Source organism: Gobius niger, assembly GCF_951799975.1.
Source record: "Gobius niger genome assembly, chromosome: 23".
Taxonomy (NCBI): domain Eukaryota; kingdom Metazoa; phylum Chordata; class Actinopteri; order Gobiiformes; family Gobiidae; genus Gobius; species Gobius niger.
This window is the reverse complement of record NC_136874.1, coordinates 12518028-12537579: the sequence shown is the minus strand read 5'-3', so window position 1 is coordinate 12537579 and position 19552 is coordinate 12518028. Positions and strand designations below refer to the sequence as shown.

The following is a 19552-nucleotide window of genomic DNA, read 5'->3' as shown; positions in this document are numbered from 1 at the left end:
TCCAGGGGCTGAGAATTTGATTTCCATTCATCATTCTTATGTTATTTTGTTCTCAACACATTGCCCTACACTATGAATAAAGAGTTTCATCCGAAAAATCGAATTGATTGACATCTAGGATGTGTTTTTTGAGTGTGCCCTAAGTTTTTGTGAGCAGTGTACATCCCTGACTTTCTTTTAGCAGCGAGCGGCTGCAGACGCGTTGTTTTCTTGTTCGTGTGCCTGTCCCATAGACCAGTGGCGTGCACAGACATTTTGAGGGGCAGGTGCTCAACCAAGACAAAAGGGCTTGGTTGCTTTGTCCATGTCAAAAATATCGTAAATAACAATAATCCACTGGACTGCTCGGTTCATATTCCGTGCACCTCCCACAGAGGCACAATGTCCAGAGCTCCTCACCCTTCTCTCTCCTTCTCTCTCCTTCTCTCTCCTTCTCTCCCTTCTCTCCCCTCTGTCTCCTTTGCTCAGCTCACTCTGCTCTGGCCCTGGTCCACGCTCAGCCCTGACTACAGCTCATTTTCAGACCATTTTATAGCGCGACAAAACAGAACCGCTGAAGTTCCTGACTTCTTAATGCTGACTTTGTCTGGACGGTCTCGACACGCGGCGCAGACGTCCTCGCCCTGACGGCCCTCTCGTTTTATTTCCCTTTAATAATCCAGTCATGTCGCGCTGTACCATCTTCTCAAACGGGGGAAACCCGGGGACAGCACAGCTGCCCTTCTGTGATCAGGAGCGTCAGCGCCGCCGCGGCTCAGAGGCGGAGGAGGAATGAAGCGCGATATGAAGTTGCTGAACATTAAGACTGTATTTTCAGCACATGTTGGCTTAGCAGGGCAAATATCTAAGAACAGTACAAGAAATAATACTTAAATTTGGGGAGAAAAAAAAAACAGGTCTTGAGAAAGGCACCTAAAGGGCACAGGGCAAAGGCACCACCTGGGCTCTATCTGTGCACGTGCTGCAGCTCCTCTGTTCCTATGTGTGTGTTTGTGAGAGCGGTCCTTTTATGGTCCTTTTGCGCTATTTGTGGTCCGGCGTTTGCAACACCCCCAGCGTGGCCAAACGGCGTGGGGACAAAAAGGAAAGGTTTGATTTTGGAACAGCAGGAGACACGATGCAGAGCGGGTGAAGACACAGTCCAATGTTCTGTGCGTGTAAAGTGTCCAGTTAGATCTGTGGACTGAGGAGTAGGGAGTCTGCTACTTAAAGCAGAGGTTTTCATACTGCGGGAGTTTGTCATGATCAGATGTAAGAGCAGCAGGTGGAGAATTCCGCTGAATCAAATACAGGATGTCGTTTACAAGAAGAGACCATTGTGGTGAAGGCACGTTTGCTCATGTGCATAAGCCCAATGAGCTCACATGAGCAGCAGAGTCATTGATGTATTTCTTTTTTTCCTAACGCAGCACTCTGGCATTTCCATATATTTTTTTGTGTGTTCTCTGTTGAGCCTGACAAAAAAGTATGATGCAAAGTCCTGTGTGTGCTCATCATGCATATTGTACAATTTAGAGCATAGAGTTTTATTGCTTTTTTTCTAGTTTAATGCTGTTTTACTTTATACAGTGTTCTTTTTGTGACTCTGATAGCTATTAAAAGGAATGATTATATAGAAAGTTTAATCAAACATGCTATAAAAATACTCCCAGAAGATTCTCTTAATTACATGCTGCTTGCTTTTTGTTGGCATTAAGAAGTAGAATGACTGACATGAGGCAACAGAAACAGGACAGGACTTAAAACACTCAAGTGGAATCACGACCAACGCAAATGTTTTTAAAAGTGATATCAGGTCATCGTGATTTTAAACGTGGGTCTGACCTTCATGTGACTGACTGTCCTCAAACATGCACAAAGCTGTTTCATTGTACCTTTTGGCAGGGCTGTAACGATGAAGGGGGCTCACTGGGCATTTGCTGAAGGGTCCCAATTTGAAGGGGGCCTCAGAAAATCAATTATTTAACAGCAGTAAATAGACCAGCTAAAAGTATTATTTCTGATCTAAAATCCACCAGAATGCAGGAAATCACATCTGAATTATAAACTCTTTCTTGGGGTAGGACCTCCAAACCCCCCCTTAAAGTGATCCTCCCACACTTTAAATGGCTTTTAATGGCCATTTGTGGTGGTGCATGCATGTCACTCACACTTTTCTAGCAAGCATGCGTCATTGGGCAAAAACAAGTGTATTCAGATAATAAATGTAACGAAATAACTGCTTTGTCTTCACCTTTTTTTCCCCTTTTAGTTGCTGTGGAGACGGCATCCGCTCAATTAGAAGAGATAACCGCGACAGAAGGCGACAACGTTACCTTAGCCAGCGGAGTGGACATCGGCAAGCATGGTACCCTCACCGATGATAATGATGCAGTTCTACTCAGATTGGAGAATGAACTCGACAGCGTGCAAAACAACCGCATCCACTGGGTCCCTGGGAGCAGATCTATCGTCGTAACACGTGTTCAGAAGGAGGACAGCAAATCCTATCGTCTCCAGACCTACCCTAATGCCAAGAAAAAAACTGCCACCATTAGACTGAATGTAACGGAGCGGCTGCATCAAGTTCCTGGTAAATAATACAACCATGCACTTATATACTTACATATGTAGCCTTTATTTGTCATCATTTTGATTATTATGGCTCAGCTTGTAAAAACCTTGTTATACCATATTTTAATGTGGACTGTAAGGCTTGACATATCTCACTTTGCATGGAATGAGTCTATCATATATTAGTTTCACATTTTAAGGGGAGACACTACAGGCAAAACTAAATTTTTTCAGTTTTCAGGTTTTGGGCCAAATTGGTCTCTGAACATATAAGCTTTCACCCGGAAACAGAAAATATACCTAATCTTCACAATAACATGTTTAAATATTGCGCTGATTCAATGTTCCCCCATAGACTTATATGGGAGAATGCAATTTCAAAGGCCTTTTTCTCAAAACACATTTTTCTGTCATTGTGGCGACACTATGTCCACGTCAGTCGGACCTAAAGACTTCACATTTTCCAGCCTTGGACTGAACAATATTTGGAACAATTTTTCTGAGGGATTTTTTATTATTTAATCCCTAAGCCCCATTTATTGAGTTTTGAATGTCAAAAAAAAAAGGCGAAAATTAAATTTTTACACATTTTTCCACTAAATTAAACTTAAACTTATTTTAAAACTAAACAAGAAATCCAAAATCCCCTCTGAAAACGTCTTGGTAACTCATTCATCAATAAAATGAAACCATAAATTTGAATGTAGCTCTGTCCATTATTCAGATTTCGTCGCCGGAAAGATGGGAAATTTGAGGCATTTTTAGGCATAAAACACCTTGTTCTTATATGAAAAGATAAAATGACAGAAAACTTGCCATGTATTTTTTTCTCACATTTATGCCAGTGATCTACAGCAACAGTTTCACATTGATATCTGTAAATATACATTTTTTCCCTATTCACCTGCAGTGTCTCGCCTTAAGTTGAATAACAGAAGTGAATGCACTTTTTCATGATATTCTAATTACATGACGAGCACCTGTGCTGTAATGTGTTGTGTTTGTTTACAAAAGACTCGTCTTCTTGGCCAACTCCTCGGTCCATCTCTGCACAGCGGCCACAGGGGAGTCCAGTGGGAGTCTGGGTCTCTCTGAGTCTGATTCTGCTTTCTCTCTGATGATATATTTCAAAATGTGAGTAAAACACTGAACAAACACAACAAAACACACCCCAGAGTTTAAGACAATGTATTTATTTGGTTTTAATAATAACCTGCCAAATCCATGAGTCATCCAGAGATCAACCAAACGCACAATCCAAAGTAACAAAAAGACACTAGACTTACAGTTTTGGTGCTATGTGAGATGAGATTGGAAAGTCTTGCCCATGCGCAGTCACATTGACGGTTTTCCCAGGCGAGGAAAGCGAAGGAGCCTGGGGGGACGCACTGCCATTGTTCATGGAGTTCTGATTGGCTGATAATTCTGTCAGTCACGCTGTGTGTCAGTCATGAGTGCGGCCTGACAACACAGGGGCGTCTCAAACTGTGGAGCAGGCCCTGAGGCGGAGCAGCTCATCAGAGGTGTTCAAGGCATTTTTTTGGGTGGGAATTTACAGTTACACCTCAACTGTTCAGTATATAATGTACTGAACTGTACATTATATAAATAAATTACAAATTAGATATACCATTACACTTGTTTTTTCTTCATTTGGCCAGGGCTAGCAGAGAACGGCACACCACTGAGAATCACACAGAACTAATCTGGACCCTGGGATTTTGAAATTGTATAGTTTGGGCTCTTTGGCTGACCCAGACTTGACTCTTTTGTAGTTAATATCAAACAGTGAAAATATATAGAATGGTTGTCACTTGTTAATTTTTACGATGATATTGTATCGTTTTAGTACGCAAAAATGAAGCCTAGGCGTTAATTCAACCGGGGAGACTATTTTCAGCATCACCTCCTCCAGCCAATGATCGCTTCCGAGAGGGCCACACCTCCACCTCAGCCATCAGCGTAAGAGCCGCACCTCCATAGCAGCCAATCATCGCCCTCGGTCCCGCTTTTAAGCCCCAGCAATCATGGTTCGTTCGCTTCCCAGCTGCGCTGCGACCCGCCTCCACCCCATCCCCGCCTCTTCCATCCAAGGCTTCTCCCTGCTGCAGCTTCACGGATCTTCCATACCACCACCAGTGTCCAGGCTCCGGGGGAAGACATCCCTAACTCCAACCTGTTCATCCACACTGACTTTCATACATCGATGTTACCGCCGGGGTCTGATCGCCAAAACTAATATACATGTCAATAAATCTTCCTAATCGCTGCTTTTGTCTGTTTGAGTCTATCCATACAGTTTCTGTCAGTGGTTCCCCTGTACTGCCCCAGCCCCTGTATACTCGGATTCGCCCCTGCTCAAAATAGATTCCGCACAACCTTCAGTCCCGCTGTCACTGGGCTGTGTGCGGATGCGTAAAATAGCCTCTAAATGCTGTAAACTTTCACTCTCTTTTGAAAACTTCTAATGCATCCAAAGAATATTTAATCGTATTTCCTCCTGCCTTTTCGCGCCGCTTTTACGCAATGAATCCTGGTCTTTCGACAGTTTCACTCAAATAAATAATAACTATAAAGTCACAGCAAGTCATGGAGAGTCATTGGCCTCAAGTCCAAGTTAAAGGTCCTATATCATGCAAAATCGACTTTTTGGAGCTTTTAGCCATGTTGTTATGCTATTTCCTTATCAAAAACACCCCCAGAGTGGTTTGTGGCTTCATTCACGCAGCTCTCAGTAATCCTCCTGAATCCTGCTCTCTGAGGCTCCGCCCTCCTGCTCTCTGAGCAGCTGCTCCGCCCTCTCCTGGTGAACGACTGAGTGTTCAGTTGTGTCGTCACAGCGGAACGGAAGTGCTCGACGTCTGTAATGTAATGTCTTAATTCTATGCTTACGGCCTGATTTTAATTTGTAAAACAGCGTTTTCATTATTTCTGTCGTAAGAGAGAAACAAAGAGAAAAAAATAATAATAATAATAATAAAAAATAAAAAGGATGTGCCCGAGGTGCTTCCAGGTCAGCTGTGGCCAAAACAAACACATCCCCTGAGCGTCAGATCAGTCATGTTTGCGCTGCAGCTGAAGATGGAGCTCGTTACTTATTCTGGACACACCTGTTCTTATTCTTACCTAACGATAATGTCACAGAGAAAAAGAAGCGCGTTTGGCTTCAAGGACGGGAGTTTATTCAACCTTTTTCAGGAAGAGGCCACTCGTCTAGCTGTTTTTTTCTCCTGGATTCAGCGACTATCACCAAAATATTGTTTTTCTGTGACTGTCTCTGATGGATGTTTGGGGAACCTTCGCCAGAATCAAAGTGGATTAACTTTTATAACCAACGCGAGTCCCATAATGTAAACAGCGATGGACCAGAGCGGTGAGTCAGTCCAAACGCGGGTTAGCTTGTGTTAGCGTGTGTGTTAGCTTGTGTGTTAGCATATTAGCATGTGTGTTAGCATGTGTGTTAGCATATTAGCATGTGTGTTAGCCATTTATGAAGCTGTGTTGCAGATGTCAACTCCGTATTACTGCATCGTGAAGTAACTTCTCTTATTGCTGTTTATTTATATTACGGTAAAGTTGTATGTGCGGAGAGAGGGGGCGGAGTTAACTGAATCCAAGCGTTGTGTCTTCCGGGTTTGAAAAATACCTCCAGAAAACACTTATATTTATCACAAAAATGAGTTCTCCATAGTGGTAGAGGTACAATATATCATATAAATGTCTATACTTAACTTTGGAATGGCTAAAAGAGCAGGATATAGCTCCTTTAAGTCTCGAGTCACAAACATTGACAGTATATTTAGAAGCAATCCACTGTCAATGGTCACAAACAGCAAGTCCCAAGTCAAGTCAAGTCTTTTTGGAGCTTTGGTCAAGTCAGTCTCAAGTCCCAAAAATTGCTACTGGAGTCTGACTGAGTCTCCCACCTCTGCTACTGAGTAACTTACAACACAAAACAACATCATAAACAACAATACGTCTTTGAACGAACTACCAGAAAGTTAAGTCAATTTGAAAGCAGTGAGTAAAAAAAAACTTCTCCCAAAGTAAAGTCGCTTCAGAAAGTTACTAAGTACTTGTGCTTGAGTAGCCTAACTCTGGCTGTGAGTGAGTCCGAGTTCTTTGCTTGGGACATGGACATTTCCTTCTTCCTTTCACTTATGTTTAAGGAATTTAAAATAAATATTGGTCCCAACTTTTCATCAGATTTTTTTTCATCACTTTTTTTCACCTATTTTCGTGACTTTTTTGTCAATTTTTTCTCACTTTTTTGTCAATTTTTTGTCCATTTTTGTCATTTTTTTGTACATTTTTTGTCACTTTTTTCACATTTTCATCCTTGTTTTCGTCTCAGTTTTGTTGCGATTTTCACACCTTTTTTCCAGAAGCTTTTGGACTGGGGGTAAAGCTGGAGAAAATGTGCTCGGTTCAGGTGGGAGTTAAGGGGTTAACTGAGCTTTACCCAAATCTAAAAGCTTAAAAAGAAAAGCATCAAAAAAGCGACAAAGAAGAGGATGAAAACAAAACAAAAATGTGCCGGAAAAGCAACACGAAAAATGACCAAAAAAATGTGATGAAGTCAACAAAAACACGACAACAAAGCAACGAAAAGGCCACAAAAACGTGACAAAAACATAACAAAAAAGTGACAAAAGCACAACAAAAAGCCACAAAAAAGTAATGAAAAAAACAACAAAAATGTGATAAAAAATGTGGCGACTTGACAAAAAGTTAGAATCCCTCTTTTTGGTCTTAGCTTTCAAATGAGGCATTGCATTGTTGCTCTCCAGTCGAGAAGCTTTTAGATTTGGGTAAAGCCGAGCTGGAGAAAATACTGGGAAAATTTGGGCCAGGCTGGTCAGAGTCCAGGGCTGTTTTTCGTCCCAGTCCGCCCCTGGGCCTGAGTAGCTTTAAAGTGCCATTCATGGTATAATGTCGCCCTCTTGTGGCGTAACGGAGCATAACATGACGTTTTTTCTTTTTCAATAAAGTCACCACGTTGCTAAATATTCCTCATTTATTGGAATGTTAAAAAATATTTCCACAAAAACAAATACTTTGCACAACATGTACACATAGTTCACAGGGTCCAGCGATATGGCTTTTGTTTTCAATTCTTTCCATAATTATTTCACACAAAAAAACAGCAAGTCCATAACATAACATAGGTGAAATTAGGCCAACACAAAACTGTGTATATTAAACATAAACATGTACAATAGCAGTCTTGAGGACGTGCTAAAATGGGCTGGAACATTATTTCTTCAGGAGTTTGGGTTTGAGTGTGTGTTGTATTATATTACCCTGCAAGGGTTTTCAAAAAGAAGTCATCTGAACTGGTTTGTTTCATGAGCACAGAACCTCTGGCCCTCAAGATGATTTTGAGAAACATTATTATGCAAATAAGAGATCAAATTCCTTTTACAGTACTCTAAAAATGCAAGAATATGGTGTCAGTATTTTAAAAATGCCCTGGCAGAATATCCCACTTGGTCCTACTATACAGTATGTAACGTAAAACAGTGATTCTCAACTGGTGGGTTGGGACCCAAAAGTTTGCGGAACCTTTTTCAGTGGGGGAACTTTTTTTCAATATTTTCCCTCTGAAACTGCACAGAATTTCAGATTTAAAGGCATCTCTACTGCTTGTTCAATAAAAACTTGTGTGGGAAAACACAATATTTTTGTATGATGTATGAAAAATAAAGGTTTTATTTGGGTTGTTTGAGCCTGTCATCCGAGGGTAACATTGGGTCCCGACTGATGTAAAACTTTGGCATTTGCAGAAAAAATAGTTCTAGGGCAAACAGGTCCTATAGGTGACGGCTCAGACAAAGAGCAGTTCAGAAGCCCCTTATGAGAGACCAACAGGCCTGAGAATCGCCCACCACCTGCAGGAGGAGCCATAAGGGGCTGGCGCAGTGTGATTTGGGCAGCTCCAAAGGCTGCCCCCACGACCCGGCAACGGAAAAGTGGAAGAAAATGGATGGATATATCCACTAGAAAGCTAGTGTGACAATTGTTACGCCAGAGGTTTTTGCTCAGCTCATAGGTACTGGAATTTTTTCCCACTAAAAATGGTTTGGCCCTGACTCCACCTCCTTACCGTGACTCCACCTCCTTTTCTGTGTATAAAGGGCCTGTTCTTGGGCGTCTTCTTTACCCCCAAAATTTAATATGTATTTAGAAATGTTCAAGACTTTTTTGATGATGATGATTCCACACTGGACTCAGGTATGGACTACTCAATCACCCTAAATATATAGAAATATATATTTGATGCATCTTGATATACCTTAAATTATGTTAACATTAAGATTGGTGGGATGGATTTGTATTTTGCAGTTTTAATATTAGATAGTAGATATGCGATACAGTATTTATACCTACCTACTCTGTTATAAAGCTTTTTTATGTGGCTTGGTAAAAGACACCAACGTACAGAACTTCAGGAAATACCACAGCCAAGCACAAACATTCCTTTCACCTGACTATGAAGTAAAAACATTTTGCTGCTCTGCACATGTGGGAAGGGTGTCATAGATGGTTCACATTTAGTCGTCATATAACGTAACGGACTAAACTAAAAAGAGTTGTTTGACTATAGGCGTCTCCCAGTCACGTGAGTAGAAATGCAAGTACGCAACATTTTGAAGGGAAACAAAAATGGCGATTGCAACAGAAAGCGATTGCGACACAATGGTGCCGTGTTTCTTCTCCTACATCTGTTACAACTCACTTACAAGGAGATGCAAACAAACTGTCAGAGTTGGATATCACAGGCCCAGACACGCTTCAGCCGAGTTATTTACTGGCGTGAAGTTCTCGTCCAACATATCTTCACTCGAGTTTGGCCATATTTACATAGTACATAGTTTCTTGATAGATTTTCCGTCTTCATACACAGGAAAATCTTTAAAAGCATAAAAGCCTTTCTGCATACAGATGTTTTGAGTCAGGATGGGTTTAGAATACATCTGTATGGCACCAAAAAGAAAGGATATTCTCATTGTTAGGAGTAAAACCAGCTAAACCAGCAGGCTAATAATACTGTAAAACACACCCAGCTCGTTGTATAGATACCCATCTTTCACAGATTGACGAACAGTAAATCTCACATTGACAGTAAATCCTTCTATGCTACAGTAGTTTTCAATAGGCTGATAATTTGATGAGACGCAACAGGTTTCAGGCATTTCAGCGGTTTTGAAATGTAGATTTAAATGAAACGTTGGTGTGAGTTTATCTGGAGTTCATTTGCATGCATCAAGATGGAGTCACTTAGTTGGCGTGACGTCATGCGGAAGGCACATATATCTTGACAAGCAGGTTAAAGGGATATTTCAGGATGTTTGACATAGGGCCTCATTTCCTAGTTATCCAGAGTGTTGCTGATTTCTGGAGATATTTTTTTTGTAATTCATGCAGTTCTTATATTTGGAGAGTTTCGTGGCGCTAGGCTAATGCAAGGCTAGCGCATTTCTATGGTATCAGTTAGCATGCATTAAAAACAGTCTGACCCGCTCCACAGAGCACCTATAAATGTCTGTGTGGATAGAGTAATTTTAACCATTTTGCATTTAAAATAACTTATATTTGAGCAGCATCAGCTTCGTGGTTGTATTAGCTACGCGGCGGCGGAGTGATCTGCTAGAAAATAGTCCCTCAAAATGCAATCATTCAGTTATTATTCAGTTATATTCCAAACATTATTCTATTTTTGGTGTTCTTATTCTGGTGTTATAAGTGATTTGCCTCAGGTGCTCTGTGGAGCGGGTCACACTGTTTTTAATGCAGGCTAGCTGATACCATAGAAATGCGCTAGCCTTGCATTAGCCTAGCGCCACGAAACTCTTCAAACATAAGAACTGCATGAATTACAAAAAAAATATCTCCAGGTATCAGCAACACTCTGGATAACTAGGAAATGAGGCCCTATGTAAAAAAAATCCTGAAATATAAGACGGTTAAGACTAATACGTTTAAAAGAAAATGAACACTGGTGAACACTGGTTTGTGTTTGTTGCAGTTGCGGCAGTTGCGGCAGACGCCTGCGGACCCTCAACACCAACAGGAACTGGGTCCTCCAGAACAGGCTCTTCAACACATCAGGACCAGCCGGGTCACCAACGATCCACCAAATCCTCCAGCTCCAAGTCAAAATCATTTAAGGTATATAGGGACACAGTGTTTATGAGGTCTATTTACTTACTTACTTTAATCTTTATTGAAGGGACAATGTACAGAGACATTCAGCTCAAAGAGACAGAGATGTTCTGCACCAGATTAAAGCTAAATAGCTAGTTTCCATCCGTAGTCCACATAAAAAGACCACATTCATTCTTCTAACACTGGGCGGCACGGTAGCACAGCGGTTAGCGTTCTGGCTTCACAGCTAGAAGGTCCCGGGTTCTTTCTGTGTGGAGTTTGCATGTTCTCCCCGTGTCTGCGTAGGTTTTCTCCGGGTACTCGGGTTTCCCCTACCACTAAAAACATGTACAATAGGCCAGAATGATGTGAGTGATGTGGTCAGAGGGACCGTTGGTGCAGACGTGTGCAGTCACGACAGTGCTTCTGTCAGTCTCCCCCAGGGGAAACTGAAGCTACAAACACTAAAGCGCTTTGTGACTATATGTCTGTGAAAGGCGCTATATAAATACAGATGTTCTTCAATAACAGAGTCAGTCACATAACACTTCACCATAAAGTGAAAGAGAAGTCCAATCGCCATGTTTACACACAACACACTAGAGGTAAGATGTTATGCTCGAGCCTGGATCAGCCAAGATATCACGCATGACGGCTTCAAGATTATACATTTATACTTATTATTATTAGTGTCATTGTTATGTCTAATAAAATGTAAACTATAGGCATAGTCTATTTTAAACAAAATGTGATTATACTTAGCATAAAATAGAGTAGTTGCTCTGTAGTTCAGCCCTGCGGCACAGGGAGGGAGGTAAGGGAGGGGGTGCATGTGCCGATTGTTGTCACGTTTCAGAAGCATGGCCAGGCAATCGCTCTGACATCACTTCCTCTCAGGACAGCATTTAACTTGTAGTGGAAAATAATAAAGTAATATATAATAAATAAGCAGCCCTCCCCACAACACAAATCACTGCACCTCCATTCAAACCCAAAAGTATGCTTTTGTTTATTTTAATGGTGTCACACTTTTTTTGTGTTTTATGATCAAAACCATGTACATCTCCATGAAAACGCACATTTTGGGGGGTGTCATGAAGATTTGGGATAATGTCGAGGCTTTAGTAGTAGCTTGAAAAAGCTACAGTCTGGTACAAGCATCTTTGCTCACGAGCATAATGTAACTGTACATCGTCCTGATAAAAATAAAAAAAAATAAAAAAAATAATGTTTATTTTTTCTACCCTAGGAACGAACAACAAAATTTGAGCCCCACGCAATATCATTTTCACTTAAATTTGAATATGTTTAACAATATAACGCAAAATTATGTTGGTCAAGAAGACTGACATTTTTTTGATATTTTTTATCTATTTATTTTTAAAATCTTTATGCGGGTGAATATTTTATATATATATTATATATATAAAATATATATTTTTTTTATTTTATAGGGCAATTTATAGGACAATGAAGCGCCTAAAGTGGGAGGAAAATGAATGAGTGAGTAATCCTCCCACTTACAGACACATTTTTTCCAAGAATAGAATTTAGAATTTGAAATTCACCCGCACACCCCCTCCTGTGGTTGACGCCTTATCGTGGCGGAGGGGTTTGCGCGCTCAAAGGATTCTGGGAGCTGTAGTGTGAAAGAAGCTCCTGCGGGGTTTCCCACGGCAACGAAGGTCCCAGAGGATGAGCCAGACCAAGAGCAACCAAGCACCTGCAGATGGACTTCAGTCTCATGATGTTCTCCTGACACTATTTCACCATTCACCAGATAGAATATTTATATTATTGTGTCCTAATATTTCACTGTTTAAATGTATGGTAACACACTGTAAAAAATAAAGTTATTTTGCATTAATTGATTCTGTGACTTCTCTTAATATATAGTGATGGTAATGGGAGTAGTTTTCAGAGTAAAGTAACAATAGGGAAGTAGTAATCAGAGGAACTTCAAGCACCTACACACTTTACACACTTTTGTCTTGCTCCTCCCTCCTCTTATCTTAGCCCCGCCCCTTCCTCTCCTCTATGAAACCCCTGCTCTTCCTGGTTGTCCTCGCTCCACCATTTCCCCTCAGCTGGTTCAAACTGCCGTCTCTGAAGTTACGGTCATGGATTCAAGATCTGGACCATTTCTGTTCTTCTTTTCGGTAGTTTGGAGCCACGCCCTGCAACAGGACTCTCCAGGTACTTCTACTTTTACTATACAGTACTTTTACTCTACTGTGTCAGCAGATAAAAATGCAGGTTTTTTTTCCTTGTTGATTTCAGCACTTAAAATGGAAAAAAAATGAAGAAAAATCCAAGTAGGTCTTATGGCACAAACCACTTATAACTTCAGAGTTTGATTGAATAAGTCAGTGCCATCATCAGTTGTTTCTGACTATATAAATATCATATACTTGTGACGCAGTTTTTTTGCCCCTACTTCCTGTTATTTGAAAGGCGGCAACGGACTTTACTTCCTCTTTACGGTGTATGGGAAGAAGTGACTCGTGTGTTATGAACAGAGAAAAACAAGCTCAACATCCAAAAACATTTGCACCATTTTTAAGTGCGCTTCATATTTTTTATCATAAAGTAAGATTCATGCCGTACATTGACAGAATATGACACACTAGACACAATGTGTTTCTAGAACACAGTTAACATAATTTAAGTTTTAGCTAACGATTGTACCCAGCTTTCTTTAGTTTGGCCGTTTTTTGTGATGTTTAGAGTTTCACTTCCTTACTGGACGCTGACGGGAAATGCCAACCACGTGAAGTTAGTGGGCATTGAGTGAGGTTACATCCGATACCAGTAAAACGCCGGATGGGCGTTAGCGTCCGGCATGATAAGAAGCATCCGAATAGAGCTGTGAGTGAAGGAGAAAGATAAAGGAGCCTGTATGCTAACTATACTAACTATAGCTACTTTAGCATAGGGACCTCTTTTGTTATATGATATTTAACCTCTTAACTCCCGCCTGAACCGAGAGCATTTTCCTCAGTTCAGCTTTACCCAAATCCGGTAGGCCAGCCTCATTTGAAAGCTAAGATCTACAAAACTCATCTGAATGAATCTCTTTCCTCATTTTTCCTCATTTTTTTGTCAATTTTTTGTAACATTTTTTTTGTCCATTTTTTGTCACTTTTGTCAAAGTTTTCTCACTTTTTTGTCACATCTTCATCATTGTTTTCGTCTCAGTTCTGTCTTATTTTCTCACCTTTTTCCCAGAAGCTTTTGGATTGGGGTAAAGCCAAACTGGAGACAATGTGCTCGGTTCAGGTGGGAGTTAAGGGGTTAAGCAGTGTGCTCTTGGTTGAATAATTATTTTGGCGACTCTACTTCTGAAGTTAGTTTGTAAACTCTTCATGGAGGAGCTGAAAAGAAGTTGTTCTTGGATCTTCTTGCAGTGATATTAAATGATACTAGATAAGATGATACTTTATTGATCTCACAGATGGATATATATATGGATGATAACAGTTGTGAATACTTGTTTCTGTCTTTCCCAGTTCCCCTGAACATCACATGCTCTCATCAACAAGCACAGTGCGTGCTCCCCTGCCCCTGCCCCCCCGAGTGGATGGTGCTCCAGTGGACCCGGCCCGACCTGAAGAAGGACGGGTACGTCTGGGACCAAAGGGAGGGCTACCCGCACTCCTACCTGCACCCGTCCTACCGCGGCCGGGTTCAGCCGGGGCTCGGCTGTGACGTGGTCCTCACCAACACCAGCAGCAACTACTCGGGGGAGTACGAGTGCAGGGTGCTGTTCAACACCCCAGGGAGCAGCGACAGGGAAGAGTCCTGCCATGTCGTCCAGCTGAAGGTTGAAGGTGAGAAAAGCAGTCGGGTCAAATTTACTGAGATCCAAAACAAACAGTGAGGGAATTAGGAAGGTTATTTACAGACATTCACTGTAAATAAAGTTATGCTTAGTTACAATAACATTAGTTTAAAGGTGCACAATGCAACTTTTTATGTGAAAAGTTGATATTTGAACTTTCCAGACCCAGCGGCTGTATGGGCGTCAGCATCATCACCTCCTATCACTACATATGAGCAGCAAAAGGAACTTCTATTCATCTTTGCTTTTAATATATAACTATATAACTGTTTTCTAGATTTCATATACTTCCTAATAAAAGGTCAATGCCTTTGTTTTCTGCAAAAAAGTTTGACTTTCAAAATAAGCTGTGGTCAATAGGATCTATAGAACAAGTTATACTGGACAAAATGATCTGAACAGTGCACCTTAACCATTGATATATATAAATCCTAATATTTACTTGTGTTTGTGTTTTTAGATCCACCAGGTGGACACAACCGGGAACAAAGGGTCGAGGAAGATCTCCCCAGACGAAGAGACGGCGTTATAGCTTCTATATCTTTAACTCTGATTTTACTAAGTTTACTCCTTACCTACTCATGTTTGCAACGAAAGAAAGAAATACGTCAGAAATATCGCTCAGAAGTTTTAACGTCTACCTCTTGTTTGAAATCCCCCGACCCTCCCAACCCCCCCAACCCCCCCAACCCCCAGTACCAAGAGACTAATGTACTTCACCGCCCTGAAATAGTGTAGTTTAGTACACTAGTCTCCCCTATGATTACCCTACTCATCCCCCTCCTGTGGTTGACGCCTTATCGTGGCGGAGGGGTTAGCGCGCTCAAAGGATTCTGGGAGCTGTAGTGTGAAAGAAGCTCCTGCGGGGTTTCCCACGGCAACGAAGGTCCCAGAGGATGAGCCAGACCAAGAGCAACCAAGAAAACCGTCATTCAGACTGTAAAGAATAAAGATATTTATTTTTGTGAAACTAAAAATGTGCATGTTTTTGTCTTTTTGTTGACTATACAGAGTTTAAAATTGTTAAAATGATGTATTTTCATCCCCCTACATGTTCCAGCCATGTCCTAATTTGTAGAATGAGGACTCTGAAGTGTTTATACACCTGCAGTTACACGTATGACCTGAGGTGGCAGTAGTGAGTATACAATTATCACCTTGCATCTAGTCTCTTTAAAGGGACTATACAGAGTTTTAAAATGTTGAAATCAAATCTCACAACAACAAAAAAACGCCGAATATTGTTCGCTGGCCTCACAAAATACGGTAGTTCGCTGATGGAAGACGGTGCAACCTCTGACTGTGAGGGATTGGCTCATCCATGGACTCTGTTGCAATGACTTTAATTATTGTGTTAATGGAAGCAGAACATGTGCATTGTTTACTACAGCTCAAATTTAAGTGCTTTACTTGTGATTTTAATCTTTAGTTTCACTCAAAAACTCAAGATGTTGAATTAGGTTAAAATACACCCTTGTTAAGAGAGACATTTTCTCATTAAAACAACTACAGTGAAAATCTAGTTTTTTCTCCCTTTGCTCAAATAGATTTTTTTGGCCTGTCTGAGTAAGGAAACCAATGTTTGTAACATTCTGCGATAACATTTTTCAAAATGGACTCGATCTGCGAAGTCTGCTGTGAAGGCCTGCCCTTTTCAATCCATCACAGGTAATTCATTTTATTATTTTTTCACTTTTCTTTAGGCATTTGTGTATATATTTCATGTCTATCACTTTGTATTATACTAGGATGGATTGTTCAAGTCTTGCATATTGCAATACATTACCTTTATTGATTTATTTTGGGCTTTTTAACTGTGATAATTGTTTGTGTTGTGTATTTTATAGCTGAATGAAAAAAAAAAAGTCTACATTCATGGCACAGCTGGATCTTTGTTCGTTGAAGCTATTGGAACTGGGATCATGGTTTGGAGGAGCGACTGAAGAGAAAAATCAAAAAGAGGAAAATTAAAGACTCGCATTTTCAGGTATGTATTTTGAACATACTTTAGTAAAAAGTATGTCGAGAGGCAGCCATTCGCTCAAGTACACAATGAATGCAGTTTGTCAAATCATACGTTTGTTTGTGATCATTTCTTTGTAAAATGCAACTAAAAATGTTAGAATGCAAGATAAATTTATGTTAAGCTAACTTAAAAATATTGTGAATAACAAAGAAATTCAAGCTGTTAACATTTTAAAATGGGTTAAAATTAAATATCAATGGAAGCAACTCAAAAATGTAGATCAATGCAGATATTTATTGAGTATGTAATCAGTTAATAAAAGGTTTTACTGTTGAGAAAATCAAGTTACCTCAAATTGAAAGAAGCGATCAGTTGAAGACAATTTCAATTCAGTTGATACAATGTAAAAAGACCAATGGAGAGGGTTGCCTCAATTTTTCTCGTTGGGTTAAGTCATTACTTTTTAGAGTGTACAGAGATATAATTCAGTTGGAGCTCTCTATCTCTCATACTGGTCCAATCGATTAAATACACTCAACTGGATTAGATTTGCAGATATAAATCATAATGTTACATTTGAGATATCTTTGCCTGTACTGTATGTGTGAAAGTTTATTATTATTTATTTATTTATTATTTATGTATTGATTGCTGTATTGTACAAAGTGGTTGTGTATACTGCTGTTTCTGTGTGGATGTCGCTGACAGAGGAAATCAGCATCTCGTATTGCTCAATTGTACACTTTGCAATATCAGTTCATTACTTGAACAGTTTGTGTATATTAACCTGGGCAGGGTTATTTTTTATTCATTTATTATTTCCATCCATCCATCCATCCTTTTTCTAGCACCTGTCCGTTGCCGGGTCGTGGGGGCAGCTGTTGGAGTTGCCCAAATCACATTGCACCAGCCCCTTATGGCTCCCCCTGCAGGTGGTGGGTCCACAGGAGGACGGTCTCTCATAAGGGGCTTCTGAACCGCTCTTTGTCTGACCCGTCACCTAGGACCTGTTTGCCATGGGAGACCCTACCAGGGACACGAAGCCCCCGACAAGAGCTCCAGGATCATTTGGGTGCTCAAACCCCTCCACCACGTTAAGGTGGCAGCTCCAGGAGGGGTATTTATTTATTTAATGTGTTGAGTTGAGTTGAGTTGAGTTGAGTTGAGTTGAGTTGAGTTGAGTTGAGTTGAGTTGAGTTGAGTTGAGTTGAGTTGAGTTGAGTTGAGTTGAGTTGAGTTGAGTTGAGTTGAGTTGAGTTGAGTTGAGTTGAGTTGAGTTGAGTTGAGTTGAGTTGAGTTGAGTTGAGTTGAGTTGAGTTGAGTTGAGTTGAGTTGAGTTGAGTTGAGTTGAGTTGAGTTGAGTTGAGTTGAGTTGAGTTGAGTTGAGTTGAGTTGAGTGTTTGTTTGTTTGTTTGTTTGTTTGTTTGTTTGTTTGTTTGTTTGTTTGTTTGTTTGTTTGTTTGTTTGTTTGTTTGTTTGTTTGTTTGTTTGTTTGTTTGTTTGTTTGTTTGTTTGTTTGTTTGTTTGTTTGTTTGTTTGTTTGTTTGTTTGTTTGTTTGTTTGTTTGTTTGTTTGTTTGTTTGTTTGTTTGTTTGTTTGTTTGTTTGTTTGTTTGTTTGTTTGTTTGTTTGTTTGTTTGTTTGTTTGTTTGTTTGTTTGTTTGTTTGTTTGTTTGTTTGTTTGTTTGTTTGTTTGTTTGTTTGTTTGTTTGTTTGTTTGTTTGTTTGTTTGTTTGTTTGTTTGTTTGTTTGTTTGTTTGTTTAGTTGAATTGAATTGAGTTGAATTGAATTGAATTGAATTGAATTGAATTGAATTGAATTGAATTGAATTGAATTGAATTTATTAGTATTTAATTTATTAGTATTTAATTTATTAGTATGGGCAAAATAAGCTACATTTAGACTTGATTATGGGCCTGATTTAGGTTACTTTATTATTGGTTTGACCTACTTTAGGAAAATCTAGATTCAAACAATTTGAGTATTAATTAAAGGGGTTAGTTGTCAATTCGTAGATATTTCTTTACCTGCTGACTGCTGTGGTCAGTCAGACAGACCTGGTGTGTCCATTCGCCTGACCTCTGCTTTGTCACCACGTCACCAAGAGCATTGACCCTCAGACAGCAGTTGTCTCCAGTGATTATGTGATTGATTATGATCCTGATTTCCGTTACTTTAGCTTTGGTTTGACCTACTTTGGGAAAAATTGAATATCTTACAAATTGAGTTCCAATTAAAGTGACAATTAAAAACACAGAAGTTCCATCAATTCATCTGGACATTTTCATACATAGCTGCCCAACGTTCAATCATCGAATCATCCAGTTCTCTTCTTCAGAGGGCTGAAGATGTAAAGTCCCATCAGATGGTAGATTGGAGAGTATGTCACTGCCCAATCTACCATCTGATGGGACTTTACATCTTCAGCCCTTTGAAGAAGAGAACTGGATGATTTTTATGTTTTTTTTAGTTCTTGAAATAGTTGCCAATTCTTTTGCTCACACAAGTCTCAGACATTTCTTTACCTGCTGACGACACGCCAGGCTCACAGGTCTCGACGCTCCTGTTGACATGGTGTTTTCAGCTGTGGTCAGTCAGACAGACCTGGTGTGTCCATTCGCCTGACCTCTGCCTCATCACCACGTCACCAAGAGCATTGTCACCTCTGGGAAGGCTTAGCGTTAGCAGGTGCAGAAACATCTAAGACGTGTGGAAAGCTTTCATTTTCTTTGTCCAAGATGAACAGAAGGAGCTCACAGTAACCTTTTTAGTGTCAGTTTTGTTTTTGGACGTCTAATTGTGATTCAAACTGTTTGGTTTAGCCTTCAACGCTGTGGTTTAGGATTGGAGAAGATTCAGAGGCATAATTTAAAGCCTAAACCAGCCCTTCTTCTTCTGGCGCTGTTTCTCCGTCTCCTGAAGCACGTCCTGAAGCTCGCGGTTGCGTGTGAGCAGGGCAGACTTGTTCTCCTGTGAAGCCTTCAGAGCGTCAGAAAGCTTCTGTACCTCCCGCTGCAGCGCTGCCCTTTTCCCCTCCTCTGAGC

The 19552-nt window shown here is 40.4% G+C and overlaps 1 protein-coding gene across 1 annotated transcript; it reads left to right on the top strand.

Annotated features, from left to right (window-relative positions):
* Window positions 1–2165: 2165 nt before the first annotated feature.
* On the top strand, window positions 2166–15280 carry LOC306981926 (uncharacterized protein; the record flags this gene model as incomplete). Its single annotated transcript, XM_079581665.1, has 5 exons — window positions 2166–2169; window positions 2252–2544; window positions 10583–10709; window positions 14211–14531; window positions 15003–15280. 5 exons carry the CDS (start codon window positions 2166–2168, stop codon window positions 15278–15280), a joined length of 1023 nt encoding a protein of 340 aa, XP_079437791.1.
* Between the last annotated feature and the right edge of the window lie 4272 nt (window positions 15281–19552).